The 25,818-nt window shown below is 36.7% G+C and overlaps 1 protein-coding gene across 16 annotated transcripts in view; it reads left to right on the top strand.

The window, feature by feature from the left end:
• LOC126285428 (serine/arginine repetitive matrix protein 1-like) overlaps positions 1 to 25,818 on the top strand; it is a 160,318-nt gene that overhangs the window by 21,551 nt on the left and 112,949 nt on the right. For 12 of the 16 annotated variants that reach the window (XM_049984804.1, XM_049984802.1, XM_049984801.1 and 9 more), the window contains exons 3-6: positions 4,298 to 4,420; positions 10,289 to 10,459; positions 13,136 to 13,248; positions 18,459 to 18,776. In XM_049984804.1, the coding sequence (XP_049840761.1) occupies positions 4,298 to 4,420; positions 10,289 to 10,459; positions 13,136 to 13,248; positions 18,459 to 18,776 (725 nt within the window). Of the gene's footprint in view, positions 1 to 4,297; positions 4,421 to 4,930; positions 5,071 to 5,470; positions 7,399 to 10,288; positions 10,460 to 13,135; positions 13,249 to 18,458; positions 18,777 to 25,818 lie in introns of those variants that run through there. The other 4 variants (XM_049984805.1, XM_049984808.1, XM_049984810.1 and 1 more) reach the window with 4 other exon arrangements.

The following is a 25,818-nucleotide window of genomic DNA, read 5'->3' as shown; positions in this document are numbered from 1 at the left end:
GTGTTAGTTTATTTATTTATTTTTTAAATTTATCTTCGTTCTGCATTTGGATCTTCTCCATATTATTTGCAGCTCTAGTCTTGTTTTCCCATTTCCATAGCTAACACACATACCTTTCCACATAATATATAACTCCGATGTAGTCCTTCATTCACTGCATTACAACAAAGTAATTTAGAGTGATCATTTTCATATTGCAAAAAATAACACAATTTTTGTAGTAATTGTAGTGAATTCTGATACTTGGAGCTTCAGTCTTTCACAGTATACTATAAGCAGATCCTTAAATGGTGTGTATTGATAAAAAACTGTTGATTTTCCTTCCAGTTCATAAAGAAACTGAAAATGGGAATAGGTTTACAGAAAACAAAAATTGCAAATTGATCACTGTCCCAGCATTTTTATGACATTATGCATACTCAAAATTACTAATAAAATCATTAAAAATTGAGGCATATCCAGATAATTTCGTACATTAGTAATTCTGGCAACAGACCTACAGTTGCAGGGATTGTAGTGAAATGAGACGCAAGACAAAATCACAGAACAGGATATAACTATTGAACTGAACGGAAGGACTGTAAATGAATCACAGGTAGCAAATATATTTAATAATAATTTCATAAATTCAGTAGAAAGTTGAAGACAGATGTCACAACAGTTTGTTGAAGCAACTCTCATAAAATTCAGCCACATGAATGTATCACTAGCTTTTCAACCTGAAATTAAGGAAATTGTTTTCTCTTAAAAATAAAAGTTCACCTGATTTTCATGGTGTTTTCAAAAGAGAACAAAATACTTGTTCCCATATAATAACTGCTGTTGTATCTAAAATATGTAATGCATCACTAACTCGGCCATTTTTCCAGAGAGACTGCAATACGCCATTGTCAAATCACACTTTAAGAAAGTTGGTAGGAAGGATGTCAATATCTACTGACCTGTTTCATGGTTGACATCATTTTACAAAATTTTAGAGGGGAAGATGAATTGTAGAATATCATCTTGCCAGAGCAACGATATCATCCTCAGTAAATCATAGTTTTGATTTCAGAAGAATTGCTCTACTGAGAATGCCATTTACATGTTCACTCTTCAAATTTTACAAGCATTAAATATTAAAATTGCACTGATTGGTATTTTCTGTGATCTATCTAAAACACTTGATTGTATGAATCACAGAATTCTTGTACATAAATTGAAGTTTTATGGAATTGTTAGTGTAGCCGGCCAGAAGATAACATCATATTTAATCATAAGAATGTGGTAAGTTGTACCTAGTAATTCAACCAATGTAGTCTGGGAATGTTGTTCTGACTGGGGAGAAATCATGTGCGGGTTTTCGCAAGGCTCATTCTTAGGTCTGCTGTTTTTTTCTCATGTGTGTCACCCTCCATTTAATGTACAACAGGCAGAATTACTTATGCAAATGTTGAAAACACCAATTCTGTAGAAGAATAGATATTACAGTAAGATGTAAAAGAAGGTTGTTAAGAATTATTAACTCACATCTACGTATCTAATAATAAATAAAAAAACTTACTAAATTCACATGCAATCATATTTACAAATTAATTTGCAATGTGACTGTCAAATGACTCGTCCCACTTCATTACAATTCATTGTGCAAATGGTCTATGGAACATAAAGCTAACTGATCTGGACAGAAAAAAAAAGTTGTATTGTATGGCCAATTTTGATGTTAGTGTGCGGCTATTTTCTGCCCATTTCGAGACACTTTTAATTCCTTACAGCTTGGTTTTTAGTACAGTATGTTCCATATGTTTGTCCTATTTCTTTATTTTTCAGTATTAAGATGAAAATATAACGACAAATTGTTTGTGGATGTAACTAGTCACTTCTGTTTATATTATTAGAAATGCATTTATAATAAACCCAGTAAATCTAATCACGTAAAGAAAACACACTTTGTAAGCATATACTGTTCATAGTTTTCAAAAGGAAGCATTGTCATAACTTCAGAGTTCCTTTCTGAGATTTTATGCTTTAGATCCCAACACTTCAGTATATATTGTGAAAAAAGCCACTTTAAATCTGAATTTGAACATGGAGGACACATTGCCTTCAGCACAAAACTAGATTTTTCAGTGTCCACATGTCCTGTTGAGATGAAAAATTCCTTTTTCCATCAGTTTACGAATGTAGACTCCTGTCATTTTAGGTATACGTACCGAACTTTTTGCTGTCTCAGCATTAATAGTGTTCATTATCATTGTATGGTTCAAATAAGAACCTAGAGATGTGAAAACAGATTGCATAAATTTGTTGCAATAAAAAATTTTAGCCTAATTTCAAGGTCAACTTGTGCCTTCGTATTTCGTTCATCTCTGTCCGGCATATTCATCCCTTTCATGTTTCTTGAGAGCTGGGTGATCTAATCTTAAAAAAAATGTTTCTCCCCATAATAATAAAACAGTCTTTATACATGTTGAACAAAAATCAATGAGGTTTAGAGAGATTCTTAATAAAGTTCGTAGATTAAACCATGTATTTTTGTAGTACTCAGCTACAAATGTGAAGATCACCAAATATCACACGTAAGCCACACAAACACAGAAATCTGCATCACAGCTGGTGTGTCTGATCCTGTCAGCCAGTTAAAGCACATTACATGTGACATTATGCATATGTGTATCTGACAGTAAAACAGAACAATGACAATGTTTTTTTTTCTATATTTTGTTCAATACTTCTTTATTACCCTGTGTGGTTGCAGTGGTCCTTTGTGTAAACTAGGGTCTAGCTTGAGTTCAAAGGCGATCATCAAATGCCATGTTGATTTGTGTGTTTGCAAACCTAAAATATTGTATTTGGTGGTTTTTTTCCCCACACCGGAACCATAATACAGACCTAATCTGAAAAGACCTCCTGAATGCAGAGTAGTGTTGTTTATTCATACGTAGAATATTGCAGAATATGCAAACATGAGTCTAAAGAACCTTCCAGAAGTGATCAATTCATCTGTCAAAAATGTGACATTTTTTGTTAGATTGATTGTGCAAGAGTCAAGAAACAATACATTGGTGACTATATGGAATTTGTTGGAAGTGTGTGGTATTTTTGTTTCATGAGGAAAGGATGAATCAGCTGACTGTGGAGATCACATGATGGCATGCGAGAGAAGCTACAGTGCTGAGGTTAGGGAAATGTGGTAAATGAATAATAACTGTGGTAGTTTTAATTGCAAAAAAAAAAGATTGACCTGTTAGTAGTGCTTGTTGATGTGCATCATCTGAGCTAGTAACATGTTCTGTTACGTAAGTAATTAACCTCTGAGAGATTTTAATTGGACAATTGATTAAGATCAGGATATTTTATAGCCTGAGGCAATTACATACCAGCAAGGTGGTATGCTTTGACAGACATATAAACATGTCACAGACAACTTTTAGTGTATAATATTTGTTTTTAATTATTTTAGTTAATTGTTTATTATTTTGCATAGTTTTGCCTTGAGTTTAAAAACCATTAGTTACATTCATTTTGATTCCAGCAGGTGAATTCTTACAGGAAAGAGATGTCCAACGTGTTTCTACAATAATTATTCAAGCCAGTGGGGGCATAAACTGAATTTGATCAATGCATTTAAAATATGTATTTGTTTAATTTATGGATAAACTTTTGTGAAGAACCAAGTGTAATACATAATTTTATTCATATGTTCAGTATGCATCTAATTGTGCATCCCAATATAAGATTGTATTACTGTATAAAGAATTGTAAGGAAGGCTGTTAATTGCTCTAAGGTGTTAGGTGAGGTAGATACATGGAATTCACAGAGAAATAGGTGCCAAACTTACAAAAGGTGGTCATCTTACCTTGATCGTACTTCTAGAGGGAGTAGTAGAGGCAACACCTATGTCGGTTTGTGCGGTGGTCTAGCCACGCACATTTGGGCACTTGAGCTAATTAAATACACTTCACTCTGTGACTGAATTTAATAGCAATCTACATTCAGAATGTGTGAAAAAGAATACACTTCATTATGGAATAAACAGTTTTTGGTAGGGGAACTTCACATATACTCAACCAAAGGTTATTTAAATCTGATTAATAAATCAGAAAGAATTTTATAATTTTTATTAATTAACAAAACTTGTATAATAACAATCTGCAGAAAAAGTCACATGAGTACTAGTCAAGATGTCAGATCAGTATCATTCCCTTACCATTAAGAAGACAAATAAAACACACTTGTTACTGCTTTGCAAATTGTTTTGGGAAGCCTAATTTCCAGAAAAGTGTGTTAAACATCAGTAACATTTTTAACTTGCAGGTTGATATGTCCAAAGTAAAGCTGGAAGTAATAAAACCCTGGATAGCTCAGAAGATAACAAGTCTCCTAGGAATAGAAGATGATGTTGTTGTGGAATTTGTTTTCAACCAGTTGGAGCTAAAGGTAATGGTCCAGATGGTTTGTCCCAAATTATATAATAAGTCTTTTTAGTGTTGACTTTGTAGTTGCTATTGTAATATCTTGATGGGGATATCGTTTTGTGAAAGCTGTGGTTGGAGAGTTTGCACTTTAATAATTTTAAGGTGTTTTTTTTTTTTTTAATGGAATTACTACTGTGGCATAACTGCAGCAGCGTTTAGTTTGGCTATATTGCATATATGATTTGTTTTGCTGAAAATCAGTAATTTGTAAGATCTTTTGTTGGAGATTCATGCAACATTTTTAAAATTTGTTTCGTGCAAACTGCTGTTAACCACCATCATTTAATTTGGAATATTTGCTGAAAATGCTGGTGGTTGTATGAATTTCTAATAAGGCTTGGAATGTAAAAGCAAATGGGGGTAAATATTAGTGCTTAAAAATCAGCATAGAAGTACAGTAAAGTAAAAAACTGATTGTTGCCGGTTTCTTCCGCCCAATTAGACAGTTACGTTGTAAACTTGTCCCATCACCTCACCTCTGTTGGAGTGCGAATTCGCTCGGTTCGCTTGTGATCGGGCTGTCGGCTTCTCCTCTCCTTCTCAATTAGCTGACTGCTCCTGCTCTGCTGACATCCGGGCAGGGGTTGTCAGGGTTCAGTACAAAATGAAAAGGTTGGTACACTACATTGAAACCTCTCTTAAAACTGTAATAATTAAGACCCATCTTGTGAATGTGAGCAAAAAGTGTGTATCATGTACATGGTAATTTCCATGAAAATTAACAGAAGAAAACACAATTTTTAATTTAGTTACGTTTTAGTGAAAAAATTGTCCACCTCACTATGTGCATACTCACTGGTGTATCAAGTTGGGCAGACTGAAGGATTTTTGAGTTCTCCATCCTTAATATTCCTTGCGCAGTAGCTGTTAATATTTGATTCCGTATTATCACATTCATTTTCAGGCTGCAGTCTTTATAGTGCTTATCGTTAATTTGATTTTTCCGCCTTTTCGTGTGTGTGTGTGTGTGTGTGTGTGTGTGTGTGTGTGTGTGTGTGTGTGTGTGTGTGTTTGCTTTTAGTTAAAAATTATGTTGTAATTGTTACTAGGAAAGAATTCATATAACTTTAAAGTATTTTTCATCAAATATCTGTGTTACTGTGATAAAAGTGAGTTATGTTCTGATGTGCTGTTTTCTAGCAGTAATGTAATATTACACTTACACGCACTGTGCAGTTTGTAGGCCAACCAATACAGCTATCTGATAATTCTCTATAAACTACCTAGTGTTAGCAACTATACTTGCTGCTATATGGCTATTTCAAAATATGGAAACTACCTCATTCAGGCTTTTCATTTTTAAATTTCAGTGAAGTAAAGTAACAACACATATGACATTTCTACCTTTTCAAAACTTAAAAGATTTTTGATAATTCATTATGAAATTTTTGCGGTCCTGGATAGTATCAAACAAATCTTTTAGATGATTCAAAATTTTTCTTTCATCTTGAGCTGCGTGGAAAATATTTTGATTGATTGTTTTGTTCACATTAATGTTGTGGTTTTAATTACATTCATTGTGCTGTACCTTGACTAAAAGAACCATTAATTATTAGCCTTTGTGCAGTTCTCAAACAAAGCAGTAAAAGAGGCGAAGGTAATGTTTCAGCTGTAATGCTATATCCAGTATGTTGTAAATTGCTCTTCTTCCATTTGTAATAATGGTTTGCTCTGTCATGTGTGTATAATGTCCTTGGCATATTAGGATTCTTTGAAATGATATCCTCAGTTGTGTTCCAGACTTTTATAATGAGGGAATACATCTTGGATAAATAGTTGATAGCAAATTCGTTCTTAATCCTTTAATCTGGAGTGAACAGTCTAGTTTTGTATATTGTCATGCATCATAACCATGGTAGTCTGTGATCCAAACTTACTGTACAGAAGATTTAAATCTCTTGTGATTTTATAGTAAAACTGGCTGCTGTTAGTGTAACTAAGAGCTGTAGTAGTACAACAAGCTCTTTGAAAAAAACTTCTCTTATTTGAGGGCAATGGGGATCATTTTTCTGCCCGTACAAGTGGAGGTTGTTAAAATAGATCAAAAATCACTTTAAGTGAATACCAAGATGTTTGCTTCAAAAAGTTAGTGACAGATTTTCTGTTACTTCCTGGTCCAGTATGATGAATTACTTTCCTTCATTGATCTAATTTCATGTAGTAAGCATAAATGTTTCCATCAGCCAAGTGAAATTTGGTCATTGTTTTGGATGTAAGTTATTTTTTATACATTTGAAACTTAAGATTGGTTATAAATCAGTTTCCAGTATGAGTCTGAAGGAAAAAATGTGATTTCTTTTAGATGTTTAGTTTACAATCCTGTCCTAAGCAAATGTTATGGGTAGGTTCCTGAATCGCAATACATTTCTATATAACACAGCAGCAGTTATTTCCATCTGTTGTTTGTATTTTGTCAGGCATTGTGTCTGGCTTTACACAGTTGTATTAAAAATGGTTAATGTTGCTTGGATTTGTGTTCAGTGCACCACAAATGGCTTAAGAACTTGAAAACACAGTTGAAAACGCGCAGATCAGTTTTTTTATTGTAATTTGGTTAGTTAAAAACATGCAGATCAATTTTGTGTTGTAACTTGGCTCACATGGCTCAAGGAATGCTAGCCTGTTTTTCTAATTTTTCATGATAAGTTTATAAAAATAAATTTATAGCAGTATTGTGATGGCAGTACATCAGTGGCACAAATATTAGTAAATATAGGTCATGTCACTGCCATGTGCCAAATCTAAAGCCTCATTTGATATCTGCAACAGTATGTGTAATTTTTCTTGTCATCCTCTTCGTTCAAAAGAAATTGAGTAATGTGTTTAGGGTATGGTTTGTCATGTTTATGGCAGTGATCTCATACTGTCGTTCAATTCAGTCTTCTAGCAGAAGAGGAACCATACGAAGTCTGGAGCCCTTGCTAAGACGAGATGTGGCAGGTGGTATAAAGAATTCTCTCAGCAGTAGAAGCCGGTATTTTCAAAGCAAAGTGCCATTTGTTGAACCAAGTACTGAAACTCAAATAAGAGATTTACAGTGTTGTGTAAACTGCTGTGCTGGTATTTGAAAACAACGATGTCTTCTAACAAATCTGATAAGAAATATAATACATTTGCACTGTTTTCCATGCGTATTTTCTGTTGTATATGTGGTAAAGGAAAAGATGAACTCTTATCCAATATAAAAACCATATCTGGCATATTTTGCAATTACAAACTGGCAGCTTTATTATCCATGTACATTTTGTAAGATTTTTTTATAATTCATTCTTGATTGAAATAGTCTAAACTAAATGGTTTGGTAGCGGTAATTTGGTTCAACATCTGGCACGTTTTACTTTTTTTGCTCAGATATTTTTAAGTTATTTCAAGTTGCTATTTTGAAAAGTACTCATAAGTTACTTCAGTATTGAAAATTACATGTACACACAAGCTGATGGCATAATGAAAAGTATTTAATAAAAAAATGTCGTGGGGGGGGGGGGGGGGGGGGGCGAGTGTTTTGATGACAACGTGTTAATTTATCTCTGTTAAGAGAAATTATCAGTTACCTAAGAACAGTGTATGTATTATTACTGCAGGCTTTCTGCAGTTATCAAACATTTCCTGCTTTTGTGTACAACACTCCTTGTAAAGTACTGCCAAAACAAGTCACAATAAGGGAGGGGTTATCATAATTTCGCTCAATCACTGCATTATCTAGCACAGTTTTCTCTTCTGTTTGTTAACATTTCCAAAGGCAGTAACAATCATAAGAAATAGTAGTAAAAAATGAAATCATAACACTAAGTATCGTAAATGCCAAAGCATTGTGAAGAGTTAGGATTAAATTGGTAGCAGTAATAAATTATTAGCCATGTTTTGTTAAATTTGTTTTGTCATTGTAAAATAGCTTCTCACAAACCAGTGGTGCTTCTGTACATACACAGTTAAGCCTCACTTTTAAAGGGACTTCAGAAAAATGGTGTAAAATGACATTTTAATCTGCAAAAGTTATGTATAAGATATCCCTTTGCAGTTTTGCACTTCATGTATGATATATGTGCATAATAGACATCAAAGTACTTCGTCAGGGACTTGTTTGTTATATAATGGTTTATTATCTAATAAAAACTGCTGATGTAACTGGAACTGGTAACTGTCTGGGAAGTAGAAAAATCATAATCATTGTTTTTGGAAAGCCTTGCAGCTGCCATTCATTATTTAAATAATGAAACACTACACCAATTACATATTTTTTCATGCTTAGAATGATGCGTTTCGAGAATTTTTTCTCATTGTCAAGTGCAAATATTAACATACATATTTTGTGCAGTGTTTATGCATATGTGTTGTTCCTCATCTCTTGAACTGTTGTCTTTTTGAGGTTGCCAGGTACTGTGCCTCATTGGTTATGTTGAAAACCACAAGCACACAAACTATCACTGACATTGTTTGTGTAACATCAAATAAATCTGTACGTAGATATTGCACTTGACAACGAGAATTAGTTCTCGAAACACATTTTGCCCAACATGAAAAAATATGTAAGTTGCACTGTATTTAAACCAAAAACATTTGAGCAATGCAGAGTGAGCGTAGGCGCAAAAACTGACCAAACAACGAACCATGGCAAATATGCTTTGACGGGGGTGACGCGACGTTCACAACAATGACAAAACGGCGCATGCGCAGTAGAGACAGTTTGATAGTGGTTGTGGTTGGTCATGATTATCTTTATTCGAACGAACCTAGTTACTCTCAGCCACCACACAGAGCAGAGCCTGGCAGCGGCAGGAGGTACGACATGAATTGTTCCAACTTTTACCAGTTTACTGGTTCAGATCTGCTGAGTAGAGCAGCCTTGTGTCAAGAAACTTAACCATAAAACATTTGTAAACACTACTTGATGGCAGTGCCATGCCGGCATATGTTTTACTTCAGTTATTCTTCACTAACATTTTTTCATGAAGCATAAATGGTGGGAAAATTACATGTTGACACAATTGGGTGTGAATTAACATTGTGTACATAGGTAATTTGTCGGGAGCAATAAAAATAATGTAAACCGCAGGAAAATGTTATTTCTGGGAACGTAAAAGTGGGGTTTTACTGTATTCCTATGTTGCCAAGGTGTGGTTCTCTGGCTTTGTGTTTATTTTTCCTGTAGATACAGTGACAAAAACGTTTTCATAGGCATTGCGTGGCACAGTGGTGCTCCAAATTTTTTTCTCAGGAACTAATTTTTGTATTCAACACATTAATGTAGAGAAGAAATTGTGATAATGATTGATCCATATGTTAGCAGGTTGCATAACTCAAATGTTGTTGTCTTTGATAAATATAATGAACAGAAGGAAATAGTGACATTGAGATTGCTTGCCTGACAACTTATGTATAAAATGTAACAGATAACAAATTACTATCGGCATATCAATTAAATCAACTTGTAACTCGTAAAATCACAAAACCACTATTGTTGGCCCTATATCTGAAGACAGAATTTATGTCCTGTATATATCACTAAAATGTTAATTCACTATCAGTGGCTGTGTCATCAGCCCAATGAAGTTGGTTGAGCTAGTTATTTAGAGATTGTCAGTAGTGTTCAAATTAAAAAGAAAAAATGGTTTAATGCTTCAATTACCCTTGTGTAACATTTTTATGATATTTTAGATGGTCAAATGCATATAAATGGCATCACTAGGAAGTATGTGGCAAACAGACAGTTGAACTGTGCTAGAATGAAGTGTGGAATGTATGTAGCAGTGTTCTGTTACACTTAATGATGCTTAATAAAACATTAAAGCTAAACACACCTTTTCTTCCCACCTGTCTGTTTCTGTAATAGCATCCAGATCCCAAGAAAATCCAGATCAACCTAACGGGCTTCCTTAATGGAAAGAATGCAAGAATATTCATGTCAGAGTTGTGGGAGCTATTGCTGTCAGCACAAGATTCAGTTAGTGGGATCCCTGTGCAGTTTCTTGAGCAGAAGAAGGAAGAGATAAAAAAGAGAATGGTATGTCTAATAGCATGTATAAAAAAATTCATTATTCTCATTAAACTGTCTCTTCAGCTGCCAGTGGCTGCAGGTGTGTGTGTGTGTGTGTGTGTGTTTTCGACAAAGACCTTGTTGGCCGAAAGCTTATATTGTGACAGTTTTTGTTGTGCCTGTCTGCGACTCAAGATCTCCACTAAATGGTGAGTAGCAACTTTCCTTCTCAAATACTGTTACCTTCCACCTTGGATTTTTCATTGTTTGAAAAACTCATTATTTATATTATTTTTATTAGCATTTGTTCTCTGTTGAGTTTCTTGGTGAATTAGGTTCTACACGAGTATAGTATTGTTTCATGAAGAAAAGGGCCAAACAGTGAAAGCAGTTCACCATGTTTGTGGGATGAGGTGCCCTCAGCATTTGATTGGTGAATTACCAAATTATGTTGACATAGATGTGTTTAGAGGCGTAACAAAAAAGAAAGGGTTTAAATAATTTAAAAATAGTCACAACAACATGTGGGCTGGTACACCGAAGAAATGCTGCATTGACTATCACAGTAGAAATTGGAGATGTTAGTCTCATCTCCAGTCAAAACATTTTATATGTATTATCAAGGGAACATTTACTAGAGATTGGTGGTATCAAATTTCAACCCTGTTTCATTCTGTTTGAAGTTATTTATCGTAAACATTTGATTCTGGTGATTGTATTTTGCAAGAAACAGGCCCTGCTATCAGAAATAGCTCATAAGAGTTAAAAAAGAGAAGCATTGTCACCCATAGCCAATGGTGTAGGTTTGCGAAAGGGAAACAGCACTATTTAAATTTAGCGAGGTCTGTAGCAGGAAGAATAATATGCAAAAGTACAAATTCACACATTTTGTACGAAACACCTGTATTCCCAGTAGTATTTTGCAAAAGTTTACTGTGTTGCACCTCGTGTTATTGGCGTAGACAAAGTTAGTAACACAACATTGATGTGCAGTAATGTTTGAGGTAAAGTAATACCAACATCTATTTTAATGGCTCGAATGTTGGTCTGTTTCTGTGTTTGTTTCACCTGGTGTTTGAATGATAGCAATAATACTCCTTCAAAAAATGTTATAGTGTGGTGCTTAAATTAATATATTTCAGCCCTGAAGGAAACATATTAAAAGTGAAAACTGTTCTGATTAAAAGAAGTAAAAGTTTCAGATAAGAGTCAACCATTTTTTTAAAAAATAACTTCATTAAGTGGCCCTGAGTGATAGGATATGCTGGAGATGTCCTAAAAGACAACTAGAGCTATCATGTATGCATTGGATTGTATGTAGGTACCCTTTTTTTTTTACATGTACATACCATTGGTTGTAAGTTTGTTTTTAAGACTCTCAAATTAGAAACAACACAAATGACTCTTAAGAATTAATATAATCACAGTATTCGATACTGTATAATGCCGGATTAAAAAGGAGCAATTTAGACGACCTAGCACGATCCCAAGGAATTATAGGTGCTAGTTGACAAAAACAAATCAACATTTTTCAGTGTGGGCAGAAAATTTACATAGAAGTATTTGTTGAAACAATTGCTTGCAGAAATAATGCACTGAATGTGATGTGCTTCATATGGCAACTATTGCACGATAAGCTTTTTGTATTGTATTTAAAACATTGTAGAACCTTCAGACTTAATTTTAAAGTGTGTTCACTATTTTCCATAGGCAAAATAGCACTGACATCTAACTGTATAGAAACACCTTAGTTATCAAAAGAACAATAAATTAGCTTTCAACATAAGCCCTGCAAATCTACTCTCACAGACACACTTAAACAATGTTGTCTTTTGGGTGTGTATTATGTTAGTCATTGAACAGGACTTTGTCAGAAAATTATGCTGTCTGTTACTATTTGCATCTGTATGTCTACTGCTTAGTCTCTCTTATGTTTGCTGAGTAATGAGCTATCATCATACACATGTTGTGTTCCACACTGGATATTCTATTGATATGTAATATGAAAGGTAATGTATGGGGGAGGGGTTGTTCAATAAATAACGCACTTTTTTTTAAAAAAAAAAAAAAGTATGTTGGTTTTATTCAGGGTTATAATGCATCATATTTTTCTCCACTATTTTAGTTACAAAACCCTATTTTTCAACCTTATTTCCATTCAATGTGACAACCTAACACGACCTTACTGGGAGGTCCTGTATGTCCACATGGTACCGCTCTACGACCTTGTTGCGATGATGAGACAGCTTGCCGAAAAACTCATCTTGCTTTTGCTTGCTTTTGTTCACTTCCAGGTATCCGTAGATGTTCTGTAAGTGCCTATGAATTTGTGCGGTGCTCTGGTTTTCTGCCAAAAGAAACTCTATGACGGCGCTCTACTTAAAACTCACATCCATTACAGATGCTGTTTTGAAGGCTACATATAGCATTGCCACATGTCAGAACATCATGAAACTATAGGGGCTGAAATGGGAACACTCCACCATGCTCCATAACAAATTACACATTTTCAACCAAAATTGGCTGAGGAAAAAAAAATAATAATTTGCATCACTTGTTGAACACCTCTTGTATTTGTGTAATGTACCATTGGGACAAACAATGCTACTTTCCTTGACATATCTGTTGACTAAGCAGTTTCTAGAGATAGTGGCATACATTTTTCATTTCAGAAAATTGTTCTCATTTTGTCTGTTTTCACAGGAGGAACAAGACAGGCTTCAGGAGGCAATGAAGACTAAACTTGAAAAGGGTAAGGAGCGAGACAGCAGTAAAGATCGCAAACGGAGCAGAGACCGTGAAAGGGAGAGAGACAGGTATGTATAAGGGCAAAAAACTGTCTTGTTTGGTATTGTAGAAGTTTTAATCTCTTTGGAGCTGTAGCTGTAGTGTCTATTAGCTCTGCTGCACCTTAAGACTCCATTCACTCTGCATGCCAGGTTGGTCTTGGATGAGATGTTCTCCTCCCTAGGGCATGGGTGTGTGTTGTTATTAGCATAAGTTAGTTAAAGTAGTGTGTAAATGATGGCCTAAGCAATTTAGCCTCTTACGAAGTCACACAATTTTGAACATTTGAGGAGATGTTCCGCATCGGTCCATGTGTAGTCAGTGCAGGCTGCCATCCGCAGTATTCAGGGGAAGGTTCCTTTCTCCTATTTTCGTGTTGGTGGTATATAAGATTATGCCACAGTTTCCTTAAGTGCTTTTACTTCCATTGTGGAAAAAAGCCTACTTTTCGTTTCATGTGTTTTTTTTGGTTCTGTGATACATCTCAGTTGATTGTCAAGAAAGAATGCAGTTAAAAAATTTTATTTTTCAATATGTGGTAATGTAGAATCTAAGCTTAACAATAATCTATTTACCTTTTCGTAGTTTGTAACAGTCATTGTGAAATGATGTCATATGTCAAGCACATGTACTAGCATTACAAGTTAGTAATCAAAGAGTTTGATAGTGGGTAATTACTGTTAAATATGTTTTTGACCATACATTATTGCTTGTGGAATACAGTTAAAAGCAATAACTAAGTTTTTGAATTAGTAGTGACATTGAGGTGAGTCTCATTCATGAGTAAGTGCGAGTTATTTAGTAGCATTAATGCTGTGTTCGCAAGCCTACCTAGTTCATGTGGATAGAAAAACCAAATTACTAGCAGTGCAGGCGTAGTGTTGGCCTCACATGTTATTTTAATGATTTTTGCCCAGAAAACCCAGATGTATACTAATTTTTCCTTCAACAATGACTGGTTACATTGGTGGTGGTTTCACAACAGGCCACCGTTGACATTATGAAAAGCAAGCAATTATTTGCTGTCCACATTCTACCATTAGTAGCATGTACGTTCAGTATTTGGAACTAGACGATAAGCATAAATTAGTCTGAAGATGAGAAATTGCTGTGGATGGATTATTTATAAAAATGTCATTCATCATAATGACTTTCTATTTGGAGAAGAAATATGGCAGAGGCCAAAAAATAGAAACATGCAATACACTTTTATGTCTAAGTTGGTTAATGCACAAGGTTTTCATTTCTGAAATTTCCTCTTTTGTGTTTCTGTGAGAGGTAGTAGCACAAATTATAAGTAATTGCGTCAACTCTGTCTCCACTTTCAAAGAACTGTACATAGCTCTTAGGAATAATATTTCTTTTAGGAAATCCATTTGATGGAACCAAGAAGTGGAACTGTGTGAGTTGCTTGATTTCACCTTGCCAAATTTCTAAATTCTCGTCTCTGTCCTTAAGGAGATTCAGTTTTGGTTTTTGCTATTTTAATAGAAAGAAGAAAGATTAGGATTCAAAGTCTGCTTGACATCGATGTCATCAGAGACCGTTAACAAAAGACTTAGGGCAGGGTCAGCAGACCTTCAAACACTCTAGGGCTGCTAAACTAATGCATGCATGCCTGCTGCTGCTGCTGCTCTGCTGTTGTTCCCAGCCTCCGCCCCAACCCCTCCCTTGGCAGACAGAGTTGCACTGCAAAGGGAATCAACACTCATTAATGGCTGACACACAAAGTTGTAGTTCACACATGTGCAGCCATCAGTTGTTTACTGTCAACCAGTCTATTCTATCATGTAGAACAAAGATTTCAATGCTTTTAGTGGTACTGTTTCGATGGCGCAGTGACTTGTCGAGTTTGAAATCATAGAAGAAATGGGAGGTTATGGACTGATCCCTAGCACCAGATATTTATGAGAATTCTTTACTTCACGTAAAAAAGTAAAAACTTTCCCAAAAAAATTATTCATATTCTTGAATGAATCCTAACAATGGAAACTCCAGGCAGGAATATAAACAATGTAGGAAAAGATAGGTTGCTACTTGCCATAAGATATCACATTGCATTATAGACAGGCACAGTTAAGACACTTACAATAAGCTTTCAGCCACGGCCTTTCTTGGAAAAAGAGTAACGCACACCATCCGTTCACACAAGCATGCACACCTCACACACATATGACCGCCAAATCTAGCATCTTGGGCCACAATGGGTAGCAGCAATCTGGAATGGGTGGGGAGGGGGTAGCTGTGTAGATGTGGAGGAAGAGAGGAGCACTGTCTGGCAGAGTGCGCAATGACTAGAATGCAAACAGGCACAGTGTCAGGAGATTGTGGGGCAGGGAGGTGGAGAAAACAGTGAAATAGGAGAGGAGTGGGGAGGGATGGGGAGGTACAATGGCAGAGGATGGCAAACAGTTTGTGTCATATCCTACAGTCTTTGTTTGCCACCCTCTGCCAACACATCCCTGCTCCTCTTCTCCTTCGTTCTGTTTTCCCCACCATTCTGCTGCACAACTTACGGTCACTGTGCCTGTTGGCATTCTTGTCCATGCACACTCCGGCAGGCAGTGCTCCTGTCTTCCCCCACTTGTACACTGCTATCCCTTCCTCTTCCCCACCCCCTCCAGATTCCTGCCACTATCCATGTGATGTTTCATTCTGGCCTAAGCTGCCAGAGTTGGCAACCGTGTGTGCGTGAGGTGTGCTTACTTCGTGAATGAATGGCATGTGTTTAAATTTTTCTAATGAATTTTGTGGCCATAAGCTTATTGGTAAGTGTCCTTCAGTTGTACTTGTATGCAACTTAGCATGGTATCTTTGTGGTAAGTACCACTCTATCTTTCTCTACATTGTCACAACGAATTCTGATATATTTTAGTATGTGCTGCAGAACATTCTAGACCTGAGACAATTGGGAAGTAATTAACGACTGACAAGGAACTGCGTGTAGCTCTTCAAATTTAAGATGTCTTTTAAAGAACGAAATGAAATCAAGGCCAAGGGTATGACATTTCACTGGACTTTTCCCGGGTTCACCTAATGTGATTTTGCCAATTTTTTCACTTTTATCTGCCGCTAGGGTGTTTCAGTTTCATTTCCACCTCTTTAATTTGAAGAATAATGAAAGAGTGGAAAACATATGAGTCTTCAGTTCTTATTGTTGTAGATGAAGGAAAATACGTGGACTAAGTTAATTTAGATGGACTAAGTAACTTTGCATGGATCATTACAATATCTGTAAGTTTTCATCACTGATTGTGAAATGTGAAGGAACTGCTTAGAACAAAAGAAAAGAAAAGAAAACATAACTATTGACATTTCTATTAAAAGCAGATGGTAGATTTCTGATACATAATACTGCAGAAGCTGAAGCATGACTCTGCGACTTGCACCTGCCCCAATCTCACTGATGCTTTTTGCAGATGATGCTGTGGTGTATCGAGAGGTTGCAATAATGAAAAATTGTACTGAAATGCAGGAGGATCTGCAGCAAATTGACGCATGGTGCAGGGAATAGCAATTGAATCTCAATGTAGACAAGTGTAATGTGCTGCGAATACATAGAAAGATAGATCCCTTATCATGTAGCTACAAAATAACAGGTCAGCAACTGGAAGCAGTTAATTCCATAAATTATCTGGGAGTATGCATTAGGAGTGACTTAAAATGGAATGATCATATAAAGTTGATCGTCGGTAAAGCAGATGCCAGACTGAGATTCATTGGAACAATCCTAAGGAAATGTAATCCGAAAACAAAGGAAGTAGGTTACAGTACGCTTGTTCGCCCACTGCTTGAATACTGCTCAGCAGTGTGGGATCCGTACCAGATAGGGTTGATAGAAGAGATAGAGAAGATCCAACGGAGAGCAGCGTGCTTTGTTACAGGATCATTTAGTAATCGCGAAAGCGTTACGGAGATGATATATAAACTCCAGTGGAAGACTCTGCAGGAGAGATGCTCAGTAGCTCGGTACGGGCTTTTGTTAAAGTTTCGAGAACATACCTTCACCGAAGAGTCAAGCAGTATATTGCTTCCTCCTACGTACATCTCGCGAAGAGACCATGAGGATAAAATCAGAGAGATTAGAGCCCACACAGAAGCATACCGACAATCCTTCTTTCCACGAACAATACGAGACTGGAATAGAAGGGAGAACCGATAGAGGTACTCAGGGTACCCTCCGCCACACACCATCAGGTGGCTTGCGGAGTATGGATGTAGATGTATGGAACATTCTGAATGTCACCAGCTCAGCAGGGCTGTTGCTATGCCGATGTCGCCCGCAACTGGTGTAAAGACCACAATGCAAAACAGGAAGTTTGATATCACAGCCTGGCCTGGCACTTCTTGGCCCAGTGCAGTGTGAACACACCTTAAAACTTTACTGTAAAGCAACAGAAAATTCAACAAACCTAACTTGTTATCTGTATGTATTTTTGCTTGTTGAGCTGTATTGTAGAAATAAACAAAATAAGGGAAAGGGAATCACTCGCCAATAGCAGAGTGATGTGTCGAACATAGTAACACAACAGAAAACAGCATTCACACTAGCTGTTTTTCTAGTAATAGTACACACAGTCTCTCTCACAACCACACAAAAACTCAAATGCATACACTTGTGGCTATGACAATTTCAGGTTTGCTATGGCAATGGGGAGTGAACATTTGGATGTCTGTGTGTGGCTTGACTGAGCGTACCATTGCTAGAGAAACAGCTAGCATGAATGCTATTTTGTGTCACCTTACCATGCTGCACATATCAATCCACTTTAGGTGACTGTTTGCCTTTCCCCTTCTTTACGTACTGCTCAGTACAGGAATTTCCATTATTAATTATTGTAGAAATGAAAGGGATAGCAACTTGAAATTCTTTATCAGTCTGCATAACTGCTGTTTCATTGCTGATAAATTACTTTGAGTTGTGGTTTGTATTTGTGGCCTTGATACAGTACTTGGATTCTGATGTGGTATTCTGATCCTGCAATATTACATAAGAGCTTCTGTTAAATAGTTTCCTGTTAATTTAATCATTCATGTTCTGATTTATGTGACACAAAATAATTTTTTATTTCACTCTATAGAGTATTTTGATAATACTGTTACTGGAATCTGTCTAGTGATAACTATCATTGTTGGACATGGATGTTTACTTTTAATTGATAGGTGCTGTTTTCTTTTGTTTCCTTTTGATATTATGTAAATTATTCCAAAATATGATTACCACATTTCTGTTTTCTAGGAAACGGAGCAGATCAAGAGAGAGGCACAGAGACCGTGACAGAGAAAAGGAGAAGAAAGAGCGTGACAAGAACAGGGAAAGGGAAGAGAAGGAGAGGGAGAAAGAGAAGGAAAGAGAAAAAGAACGTGAAAAGGAACGAGAACGTGAAAGGGAAAGAGAGAAGGAAAAAGAGAAGGAGAAGGAGAGGGAGCGAGAGAGAGAACGTGAAAAGGAGAGGGAAAGAGAGAAAGAAAGAGAACGAGAAAAAGAAAAGGAACGTGAGAAGGAGCGAGAAAGGGAAAAAAGACGGAATGAAAACAACCACCATTCATCTTCTGGGTATGTTGTAAATCTTTCTTCAAGATTATGATAATTTTAGTGCTTAACTCTTCACACAGTATTTCAAAACATCTCAAATGGTACCAGAAATAATATTGTTCCACAATATGTATGTGAACGTATTCTTCAGAAAAAGGGTGACAAGCATGTGGTGGTATGTGCGTATGAAACTTCCTGGCAGCTTCAAACTCACTCTCTCTGTAGTAATTGCCGTGTTGGCATCACAGTCATAGAAACTTGCATATACCTTTTGTTTTGATAATGTAAAGAACCAAATTTCTTCTAGCCATTTATGCATTAGCAACAAGTACATTAATAACTGTTCATACTATCATATTGTACTTTCCATGATAAATGAGGCGTTGAAAATAATCAATAAGGCAATGAAAAGAAATAGCTTTGATGTGATAACCTTATGAATTTATTAGTGAGGTGCAGTAAATCGTGGAGGCTATGGAATGTATAAATTGTTAGCTGAATGGATAAATATTAGTAATTGCGCACTGGATTGGTATTTACAAAGTGAGATAATAAATTAAAATGCTAATATGTGTCATAAAATCTGCTGGTATTATAAAAATAGTCCTTAAAGTGATCGTGACACCTTTGTTAAACCATATTTAGCATGTTTTGGCCACATGGAGCGTCAGTTGACACAGTCATTCACTGTGTTGCTCAAATGATTTGAATGTAAACACAACGCCGATTACGTTTGTATTCATGCTGAGCAAAATGTGTTTCGGAGACTTTATTCTTGTTGACAAGTGCAGCATTTTACACCACATTTTCACCATTTTTTTTTTTTTTTTTTTTTTTTTTTTTTTTTTTTTTTTAAAGTCCCTTGAGAAGTGTAAAAGGGGGTTTCACTGTATTTAAAATCATTTATTACAGCAAATCAGTTACAGACAGTGAAGCCATCTTCAGTTCTAAAATACTATAAGTCATAAAATCAGACATGTCTGTTCAGTCGTCTGTAGACTGTGTGTCTGGAGACAACTGTTCCAGTGGCTGCAGTAACGTCCTGAGCAAGGCTACCTGCAGTACTCTGTGGCCGTCTGCGGGCACTGATGGTGAGATATCGGTCTTCTTGTGGTGTTGTACACATGGACGTCCCATACTGTAGCACGTGGACACGTTTCGTGTCTGCTGGAATTGTTGCCATAATATGGAGATCACACTTTGTGGCACATGGAGTGCCCGTGCTATGGCCTGCTGTGTTTGCCCAGCCTTCAGTCGCCCTAGTATTCTACCCCTCGTCAATATGTGTTCTTTAAGCCATTTTCAACACACAGTCACCATTAGCATGTCTTAAAACATCTGCACAATTACTTGCTGCACTGTACTCTTGACATGCACTAACACACCTCTGCGTATGTGGACTGCTGCCAGCACCATCGTACGGCGACTCCAGATCAAGTGCACCGCATGGTCATACCCGGGGTGATTTAAACCCGAAAACCACCCACCAGAGCATTGTTTCACCTTGTATCAGCACTATCTTTAATTTATTAGCATGACTGTAGTAGATTACAATTACAATGTATAGTATGTACTGAATATTAAAAGTTTTTTTATATCTGTGTAATAAAAGCACATATTACAACTTCAACATGGTGTTAACAAATAGCAGCTGCTCATCCAAATGTGTTCCTTCTTCTTATCTAATCTTTGGAGCTTCTCTTGTTATAGATGGTTGACCCACGATAGACGTTTCAGGTGAACCTGTGTTCCTTGATCAATTATCGTTAGTTTTGACTTGCTAAGATTGAGGTGCGCTCCTTATGATAGATTAACATTTTTTACTTTTGTTAGTAGCTCAGCAAGTTCGTCTTCATTGCTCGCTAAAGCTCAGTGGCCTCAGCAAGTCTGATTTTATTAGTAATTCTACCACCATTTAAGATACCTGTTGTCCAGCCATAAAGGGCGTTCATAACAACATTTTCTGAACAGGTGTTGTACAGTTGGGGGTATATAACACAACACACAGCTATGTCTGATACCTTTTGATACACTGAATAAATCAGATGTGCCAGGACTTGTCTTCACAGCAGTGAGGTGATTATTGTATAGGCTGCTAGTAAGTGCTGTCAAGTTTTGTGAGACTCCAAACTCTGCAAGTACCTGCTACTACTTTTCCCAGACAACACAGTCAAACACTTCCCTTTAGTTAGGGAAGCAGATGAGACTAGGAACAGAGAACTCTCGTGATTTCTCAGCTATTTGTCATGCATGGAAGATCTGTTAATGACTTCCTTTTCCTTCAACAAAAGTTGTTTTTTTTTCTGTGTATATGCAAGGCTGAATGTATGGCTTCAGATGCTGGTTTAAGGTGTAGAACAAAATTTTGCTTATACGGGATGTAAGAGCAATAGTTCAGAAGTTGGAGTTGCTCCTGATGGACTTTTTCTTATGTGGGGATAAAGAGACATATGCCAGTTTTCTGACCAATACCCAGTTTCCCATATTCCAGTAATCAATGAATGCAGCCCATTATCACCCTCCTGTCCCATGTCTTCGATCATCTCCGCAGATACACTGTCTGGACCATGAGATTTATAGTTCTTCAGACTTTGAATTTGTCACTGTTTCGCCGAATAATATTGTATATTTTGAAGCTAGTTGTTAAATTGCTTTCACATCACTGTTTCCATCTCGGAATGATGTCTTCCTTGTCTCTTATAGACTTGCTTTCTTATCATCTAACTCTCACACCCGAGAATTAAATTCACTGGTGATGCTGTAGAGTTACTTGAAGAGATCACGAGCTTGATTGTATTGCAATGTTGTTCTATTGTATCACAGTTGCTGTGAATGAAGTGTGAACCACCCTTCTAATAATTCTGTTTTATTTCTCTGCATAGATTCTTATATCTGTCTTGATCCTGCATGGTGCGGATGCCAGTTTTCTTCAGACTGCTTCTCTGTCCAGTTAATTGTAGTGTGAGCTGTAATATCCTAGGATCTTTTGCACTTTGTGGCCATTCTTCTTGGTGGATTTGAGCCTAACCCACATTTTCATGGCAGCAGAATGTGATCACTACCGTAGTCAGCAACAGGGAAGATCTTAAAAACCTAAGACTGAAATGAAGTTTCGCACTAGGATGAAGTCAGCTAGGTTTCTGTTTACTAGCATCATGTGACATCTCTACAAATTTATTCCCCATATCTACATATTTGTATCTGTCTGCCCCTAGAGGGCTCAGAATTGTATGTGTAATATGGCAGAGTGTAACATAACTATATTGGTGTGGGAGAAACAGTGTGCTGTAATTAAGTTTTGAATTTGCAAAGTTTGTCCACACTGCCCTCTCTTTCAGCATTACAATGCCAGACCATACAGGAGTGCACCAACATATGCAACATTGCAGTGTTTTGAGTTCACTGTTGTTGATCATTCTCCATACAGTCCCAGTTTGGCCCCATCCGATTTTCATATTTCCAAAACTTATGAGAACTTCTTTGAGGACTTCACTTTGCTAGTGATGAAATGGTGCAAGCAGAGGTGAGATTGTTGCCCTGTCATCAAAGTCATTCAACAGTAACAGTATCAACAACTGTATTTTTATACTAAGATGGTGACCATGCAGCTCATTAGAATCAAATTACAATGAAATGAACACCCTTAGCTGCTTACAAGCATTGACGTATGTCAACGGGGACAGACGAAAATGTATGCCCCGACCGGGACTCGAACCAGGGATCTCCTCCTTACATGGCAGATGCTCTAGCCATCTGAGCCACCAAGGACACAGAGGATAGCGCGACTGCAGAGATTTATCTCTGGCACGCCTCCCTTGAAACCCACATTCTCAACGTATTGTCCCACACTACATTCGTAGTCCTCCCACCCATTACACTCATTACTCACGGCGCCTTGCTGATTCCCGTAAGAGTTCGGGCACTATTTGAGCATTCACACAAAAGGAGAAGAAGATGGTCAAGTGGCCGGTGAGCCTTAACTATATATATACTAAGATGGTATCTGTTCTTTCGGACATGTCAGATACCAGATACCATCTTAGTATGTATATAGTTAAGGCTCACTGGCCAATTGACCATCTTCTTCTTCTCTTTGAATGCACAAACAGTGCATTTTTGTTGTAGTATACAATAAAACGAGCAGAAAGCATCAGTTTTGATGGCTTGCTTGGGAGAGGTGTGTTGGTCATCGAGGTTTCTCTGTTGAGAAATAATGTAGGCATGATGAATAAAGATATAGAATGTTAACAATGTTTATTTTATTGAAGGTACTTTAAGAGTTTTCTCATAAATTCTGAGGCATTATATTTTTATATTTCTGCGTACCCTCGTACCTGCCTTATTATTTCTCTTGCCTAGACTGTCAGGTCCAACCACAGATTGTAAGTGCATGTGTAGGGTAGTATCTCCAGTTTTAGGATTTAACTTTCCTTTAATTATTGCTTGCTGTTAGTTAGGGATCTTAGTAAGGACTTCGTACTATTGTTCATAGAACTCTTCTATCTCTTCATCCAATGCTGCAGCAGTATGGGCAATGGTCTGAATGATGTGGACTTTACATGTAGAAGCATTCAATCAGATAGAGATGATCCTGTCATTAATGGTTTCATAATTGAAAACTAGGGAAAAGAAATCTTCATTTTGCAGTGAATGTGAATATAGATGAGATTTCTGCTAAAAATGCAAAAACCCAAAATTTCCTCTCTTTCATAGCAAATTGTATCCAGATTAACTGTTTTGTTGGGGATAGTTTGAAATAGTTTTATTTACCACTTATAAATATTGAAAATGTAACCAGTTTTTGGTTATTGGTATTGCACGTCATATGACAAAACCCAGTTGGAGAGGTAATGTGCACAAGGACACATTTGAAATATAAAAAGTTCACGAATGCAACAATGTATCAGTGTGCTTAAAGCTTTGCTACCATGCCTATTGTGGGTATTTGAATGGTCTGCTTAAGATACACATCACATAATGCAACATATTACTCAGATGTGGGAACTAACATTTGCAACAAAAAAATGCATACATTTGTTAATTTGCTCAAATTCAAAAGTTGGTATAATTTGGAAGTTTTTAACTTAGGCAGTTAAGTCAAGGCAGTTCAGAACTGCAGTTCTGTCGACTACTGTTATAGCTGAGGCCACAACTGCCTTTGTTAACAATACTCCCCAACCTCAAGAAACAGTTGTTCGTTAGCTGTTCTTGAATGCTGTGTGTTGTGCATTGCTTATTCTTTTCTTATTTTGAAAGAAGTGAAATAACTAATTGTGATCCATCAAGGATTTTGATTACAACCGTTGCATTACCAGACAGCATTGACACTTGTGACATTGTATCAGTTCTGCATTCACAGAACATGAGTGTTGGCTGCTGCCCTGCAAGATGACGGTGAACTTGTTTCCCCACACCGCTCCTCTTCTATTTGATGGTCAAAATTCTACTGTGTTTATTCTCTTGGCCATCTAGCAGTGTATATTGCCCGCCCTTTGTACTTCAGCGATTGAAAAAAAAGTTACACACATTTCAACCATGACGAAATTCTTCCCCTGACTTTCCTATAGAGTTGCTTGCAGGTCTACTTCTACAGTAAGTGCCTTGTTGATTCGACCTGTAATGCTGTCAAGTATGGGTTGCATGGCTATAAATGTCTACAAGAGGTCGAAATTAATGTTCTGTGCATTTACAATCACTGAATTGAGCAGGATTTTGGAAAAAACTGTTTGAAATTTTTACAAAAGTAAACCTTCCAGTCAGATAGTTCCTCAATTGATACTTTGTCAAGTCAGTTTCAAATCCTGAAGGCTTTGTCTTCACTTGTCTAGCATGAGAACATTTTAAATGTGTGCTTCTATTTGTTTGCCAGAATGAGGGAATTACATTTAGATTTTGCCAAAAGTAGATGATATATTTTCTTGTCCGTACCAATTACTTTTATTCATATTTCTGGAAACAACTTTTGAAACACGATTTCTGATTTGTTTGCTACTCCCTATTGGTAAGTAAATTGCTACAATCTATTTCATACATTTTATCTGATTAGTCCACTTTTTAGCCTTGTGTTTATTCTCATTCTGCCACTTAGTCCATAATTGCTTCAGAGCTACGACAATCACATAGTTTTTTAAAAACTAACATTACGCTATTCACAGTAGATCTACTAATTCATGCTTTATTCTGTTGTGCTTATACATGTGCCTAATGCTAATTTGGTTGATCTCCCATTTTTTACTGCACTTATAACAATGTTATTCCTATTTGATCTTATCTAGTCATTCAACTTCACTAACCTATTTTCAGACCCTAATTTCTGCAGTTTACTGTATTTTCCACAGGCCTTTCTCCTCAACTGTAGCATATTTTATGAAAATCATTTTGATAAACACCTTGACACCTGCTAAGACACATTCACACCTACTAAGTTAATTTTTCTTATTGTGCTACCAGTTTATCTATAAGATAATAAGACCAAAAAGTCATTTAAATTTTTAACATTTTATTTTCTGGCCTGATGATCATCTTTGAGAGAAACTGGTTGCACAGTAGATTCACAATTATCAATGTATTTTCTTGCATTTTTGTGCCCCAGAATAAAACATAATGGAAACTCACCATAAAGAAGGCACATTAAGCTGCAGACAGGCACAGTTAAGGCACTTAGAGCTTTTGGCCACTGCTTCATCAGCTAAAGAGAAACACACACCATTTGTACACACAAGGAAGCACACCTCATGCACTCATGACCACCACCTCTAGTATCTCGGTACGAGAGGGAGGTGGTGGTCATGTGTGCATCTCGATCCGATATGCTGTAGTTGGCAGTTGTGTGTGATTGCTTACGTGTATGAATGGTGTGTGTTTCTATTTTGCTGATGAAGGCTGTGGCTGAAAGCTCTATGTAAGTGTCTTTTAATTGTGTCTGTCTGCAGCTTAATGTGTCTCCTTTACAGTTAGTAGCAATCTATCTTTTCTTATATTGTTCGCATTCCTACCTGTAGTTTCCATTGTTTGACATAATGGAAACTATTGGGTTCCTAAGGTCCATGTTTTTGCCACTGTA

Source organism: Schistocerca gregaria, chromosome 8 (assembly GCF_023897955.1).
Source record: "Schistocerca gregaria isolate iqSchGreg1 chromosome 8, iqSchGreg1.2, whole genome shotgun sequence".
Taxonomy (NCBI): domain Eukaryota; kingdom Metazoa; phylum Arthropoda; class Insecta; order Orthoptera; family Acrididae; genus Schistocerca; species Schistocerca gregaria.
Note: the sequence above shows the minus strand (reverse complement) of the source record. Positions and strands in the feature narration are given on the sequence as shown.